Source organism: Populus trichocarpa, chromosome 1 (assembly GCF_000002775.5).
Source record: "Populus trichocarpa isolate Nisqually-1 chromosome 1, P.trichocarpa_v4.1, whole genome shotgun sequence".
Lineage (NCBI taxonomy): Eukaryota > Viridiplantae > Streptophyta > Magnoliopsida > Malpighiales > Salicaceae > Populus > Populus trichocarpa.
Window position 1 is genome coordinate 26,199,923 of NC_037285.2, and position 5,278 is coordinate 26,205,200.

Below are 5,278 nucleotides of genomic sequence, written 5' to 3' on the forward strand. Positions count from 1 at the left end.
AGAAAATGCATAAAATCAAAGTCGAAATTATTCATGTATTATATTAATTTGATACCCCATCTCTGAGTACACATTTTTGTGTTGTCATGTGTGTCTGCATGTTTCTTTTTTCATATTGTTGTATGTTCTAGAATTAAACAGTCAGCAAAATATGTTTTGTTTTGTTTTGATTAATTTAAAGGTTAAACTTTATTAAGATAAATTCAATTTTTTTAAAAAAATTTGAATTAATATTTTTATCATTTTAATATACTAATATAAAAATATATTATTTTAATATTGTAATAGCCCGGCCCAACCTGCTGTATATTGTCCGTTTTGGGTTTTACTGCCCTCACGGTTTTATTTTTAGTGACGCGAGCCCACTTCTGAGCCTGATGTTCCAAAACGCGTACAACAGGTTAACGACCAGCATTACTAATAAGACTCTGGCTCTGGACGCTCACTTCCGATGTGGGATATCACAATCTCCCCACCTTAAGACGAGTCGTCTTCGGCTTTGATACCAAATGTAATAGCCCTGCCCAACCTACTGCATATTGTCTGATTTGGACCTTACTGCCCTCACGGTTTTGTTCATGGTGACGCGAGCCCACTTGTAAATCTAACGTCATAAAATACATATAACAGGTCAGCGACCAGCACCACTAATAAAATCCTGACTTTAAACACTGTTTCCGAGATGAAATATCACAAATACATTTTTAAATAAAAAAACAACATCAACTAAATTCCAAAATGATTTAACTAAAATAAAACCCTTACATTATAGGGTAACTTTGGTAACCCCTTACCGGTCCAAAGGCCAATTGGTCTCCTTTCGCTTGCAAGTTACAGAAGTAATAAAAAGGGTGTTCTTGTTTAACTGGCATCAAAACTCAAAAGCAATGCAATGTCTCGCACACTGAAATCAACTCCACTGTTAGTCTCCTCCCCCTCCTTTTCTTCTCCTTTCTCTTTAAAAACCTACGCCGCTCCCCATTCAACCCTTTCTTTCAAGCCCCAAAAATCAAGGGCTGCCCATACAAATATCTCTAACAAGTCTCCACTTTATTCTACGAAAAGATTCACTTCGCCCCAAAACATGTTAGACAATACAAGCTGCAGCAGCAGCAGCACAAGACAAAACAGATGGACCCTTCACGGAAAAACAGCTCTTGTCACCGGCGGAACTCGCGGAATTGGGTACTTATCCATCTACATTTGATTTTATTTTTAAAAAAACTATAACGTGAATTTGGATACGATTGTTTTTTTTTTTTTTTTCTTAGGCGAGCAATTGTGGAGGAATTGGTGGGTTTTGGAGCAAGAGTGCACACGTGTTGTAGGAATGGAAGTGAGCTTGATAAGTGCTTAGAGGATTGGAATGATGTATGTTCTGGTGGGATGATTAGTGGGTCAGTCTGTGATGTCTCTGTTGGAGCTCAAAGGCAGGAGCTTATGGAGACTGTTTCTTCAAATTTTGATGGCAAGCTCAATATCCTAGTAAGCTCGTTCATCATTTCCTCGTTTTTCTTACATGGAATGTTATACATGTAATTTTGTGCGAGTACTACTAGTCTTTTATCAGTGAAAGGGAAGTGTTTTCTGTAGCTCTAGTTTTGTACATTTTGAATTTTCATTTGGGAATGAAAAATCATTGTTAGGGGTAATGTTATTTCAGTAATGTCACTAAGGGAAGCGAGTTAGAGTTAAGTGCAAGTGTAAAATCTTTATGTCTTGAGAGCTGCTACTTTTAATGAAGAAATTGATACTAGACAAAGAAATGCTGAAGAGTAAGAGAACATTTCTAGCATCCTGGTCCGGGCAGACCACAACTCAGTAATGGTCTTTCATATGCTAAGTGGTTTAGTTACTACAATGCTTGGAAGTTGAACAAAATTACTTTTAAAAAATAATTTCATTTTAAGATATCTTGAATTGAATCAATTGGTTGTAGTGATTATAGCCTAGTGTATTCTAGCATTGCTACCTCGCGGTGATGAATGATGAGATCAACCGCGCCATATATGCACAAAAGTTACATTTATTGACTGCTTTCATCATAACTTGACAAAATCAATTGGATCAGTTTCGCCTCAACAAATAAGTGGGAGAGATAATTAAATACTCTCTTAACGACTGAAATTGTTTTCCTCGAATTTCATATTCTCAAAGCAAAGGGCGTTACCTGTTATTTTGAATTTGTAGGTTAATAATGTTGGGACAAACATTCGAAAACCAATGGTAGAGTTTACACCGGAAGAGTTTTCTACTCTCATGGCAACCAATTTTGAATCTGCTTTTCATATTTCCCAACTTGCTTATCCACTTTTAAAGGCATCAGGAGAGGGAAGTGTTGTATTCACATCCTCTGTCTCTGGCTTTGTCTCACTGAAATCAATGTCTGTGCATGGAGTGACTAAAGGTGATTAACCCATATGACATGAATCTTGCTTTATGATTGTTGATTGTAAGTGTTTATGACTGGATGCGTAATGTTTGTCCCAGGAGCAATCAATCAACTAACAAAAAATTTGGCTTGCGAATGGGCAAAAGACAACATAAGAAGTAATGCTGTGGCACCTTGGTACATCAAAACCTCAATGGTGGAACAAGTAGTTCTCTTTTCTGTTATTTATGTTTTTTTCCTTCCTTTCCCTTTATTTATTTAGTATTTGGTGCTGCTTTCCTCTCACTATAGCATGTGCGCGTGTAACCTGCCATGTACTGTGTAGCCGTGGAGTGGACTTAGTTATACAGAATTTGTTCTGAATAATGATTCTTTATATGTATTCTGTTGTCTTCACTCTAGGTCCTCAGCAACAAAAGTTATTTAGAAGAAGTATATGATAGAACTCCTCTTCGGCGTCTTGGAGAAGCTACAGAGGTTTCAGCTCTGGTGGCATTCCTTTGTTTACCTGCATCATCTTACATTACTGGTCAGATTATTTGCATTGATGGAGGGATGTCGGTGAATGGTTTCTTCCCAAGTCATGGTTAGAGGTGCCCAATTCACCTTTTACTTTTTCGAGACGGTGAGCTTGTTTGTTTTGGGTAGCTCCTGCGGAGACTTGTCAGCAAAAGGAGATTTCTCCGCCCTTCTCATGTTCATTAGCTATGTTCCTCATCTTCTTGAACATTTCTTAGTCATGCTACCTCATGTATCCCTCCTTGAACTTGAAGGGCTCGATTGATCAGCTAAATAGTGCTTTATGGGCTTTTCGGTTATACCATTGAGGATACCTTGCAGTTTACGGATAATTTCTAATACGTTAAAGATTAATTTCTAATATTTTTGTAATAACAGAAGATTAGCATTCATTCATTTTATATGGATCATTAGTTTTTTTTTCCTTCATGCTCATTAATATGATAGGGTATTGATCATCAAAGTTTTTTCGTCATACTCATTAATATGGATAGGGAATTACTCGCTGTGACATCAATGCTTAAAAATATCTGTTTTTCTTATTTCTAGAGTATCTTTTCCATTTCTGTGCTGATGGGACTCATCTGCCAAACTTCTGCTTCTAGATAAACAATGCAGTAATGGCTGACTGAAACCAACCGAGGACCACACAGCTCACGAATTGCCAACTCTCACGGCTACTTGTGACACCCCGTGTTTCATACGCAATAAGATTATATATATAGCATTACATAACTACCCTTATCCACGTTATCCATGTCCATTTATGCTTTCAGATTATTTTTTGCCACAGTTTCTCTTTCTTAAATGTCATGTATTAAACTTTTCATAATTTATGAACTAGTTATCTATTTATCATAATTTTTATAATCTTTTTTAATTTAATAAAATTTCAGTAAAGTTTTTTTTATATGGAGTTCTATCCAAATTTTATCCTGTTATAACCTGCATATAAACACATCATTATTTTTATACAATAGCCTTAGTGATCCTACCGGTTCATTTATTAACCTATAAGTCCTTTCATATCACAATTCATTATTGTTTGGTATCATTTCCAATTTTCCTCCTACACAAATTTATTACACACACATGACTAAGGATATTTATGCACAAAATATTAAGAAAGTTATTGCATGTTTAATACATAACAAAATGAAGTTTTGAACAATACGATTATAACCATATAATTTATATACCTAACAACTATACAATAATACAATTGAATCAACGTTGTCCAGCAATATGCGATGGACTTGCATAAATATAATATTTGTAAGATTTATTAGTTAATCATAATATAAGTTTATATTGTTCACAAAGAAGAAGAAATCAACATATTTACCATAACGTTTATGCCAATTCTTCATCACACTAAAATTTAACTCACAAACCTTGTTATAATTTCTCAAAATGTAAATTCAATGATTTTTCACTTACATTGTTAATTAAAATCGAAAACTATTCATATAAATGAATTTTGTATAATTACGTTCACAGGACTTTTTATCAAGTCGTCTCATTCTAATCCCAAAGTACTCACTTTGACCATCTAATTTAGCCGACTAAAAAACAATTCATAACCTTAGTCATGTTCTCCCGACGACTAAGTAAAATTCATAACTCCAATCCTGATCTTTCAACGACCAAGTAAAATCCATAATCTCGGTCCCGATCTGCCAACGACTAAGTAAAATCCATAAACTTAGTCTTGATCTCCCGACGACTAACTAAAACCCTTCCTCCAACTGTTAAAATATTTACTTTCTTAATTCATCCATAACACGTAACCCTTCCATTTTATTCTCATAAACCAGTTCTTTTTTTATAGATACATTTGACTATTAAAATACAATCATTAAGGAAAATAACCTTAAGAAATTAAGGTATCAGACATCTGTTTGCTCCTTCGTCCACCTGAACTCCTCCCACAGTAAATGATTCTGCTCCTAAGCCTCTCTTGGTTTAAAAAGAAAATGTCATTCATGGCATATCTATTATAGTAAACTCAATCTAGAAGGCCAAGGATAACAACCACCAACCATTGATCGATAGCCACCAGCCACTTTCATAATGTTACCTACCATTATCTTTCGCACATGGAACATTGATTTTTCATACTTTTATTTTGTGTATAAATAGGCAGATAAATTTATGTTATTGAATGTGAGAAATAAAAGGAGAAAGAGAGTTTGTAATTTATGTAAGCTTGTTGTTTATGAAATAAAGTAGATTGTTTTGTCCCCCTTAGGTGTTTCAAAACCACTACCAATGGTCTCTCTAACCAATAATCGGTATCAGAGTCTTGTTCGTAAAAAACATGAGATTTTTTTGATATGTCTGAATTTTCAAAGTTGTTAAAAACAT

At 34.7% G+C, this 5,278-nt stretch overlaps 1 protein-coding gene across 1 annotated transcript; it reads left to right on the forward strand.

Moving 5' to 3' along the window:
- Positions 1-814: 814 nt before the first annotated feature.
- LOC7465086 (tropinone reductase homolog At5g06060) lies at positions 815-3,307 on the forward strand. Its single transcript, XM_002299812.4, has 5 exons — positions 815-1,185; positions 1,272-1,485; positions 2,191-2,407; positions 2,491-2,597; positions 2,795-3,307. Exons 1-5 carry the CDS (start codon positions 893-895, stop codon positions 2,981-2,983), a joined length of 1,020 nt encoding a protein of 339 aa, XP_002299848.3. The 5' UTR covers positions 815-892; the 3' UTR covers positions 2,984-3,307.
- The last annotated feature ends 1,971 nt before the right edge of the window (positions 3,308-5,278 follow it).

Excerpts from the sequence above, each read along its gene's own strand:
- LOC7465086 (XM_002299812.4), top strand. The coding sequence starts at position 893 with ATGTCTCGCACACTGAAATCAACTCCACTGTTAGTCTCCTCCCCCTCC. Across the intron at positions 1,186-1,271 it reads GGCGGAACTCGCGGAATTGG|GCGAGCAATTGTGGAGGAAT; the intron begins GTACTTATCCAT and ends TTTTTTTCTTAG. Across the intron at positions 2,408-2,490 it reads TGTGCATGGAGTGACTAAAG|GAGCAATCAATCAACTAACA; the intron begins GTGATTAACCCA and ends TGTTTGTCCCAG.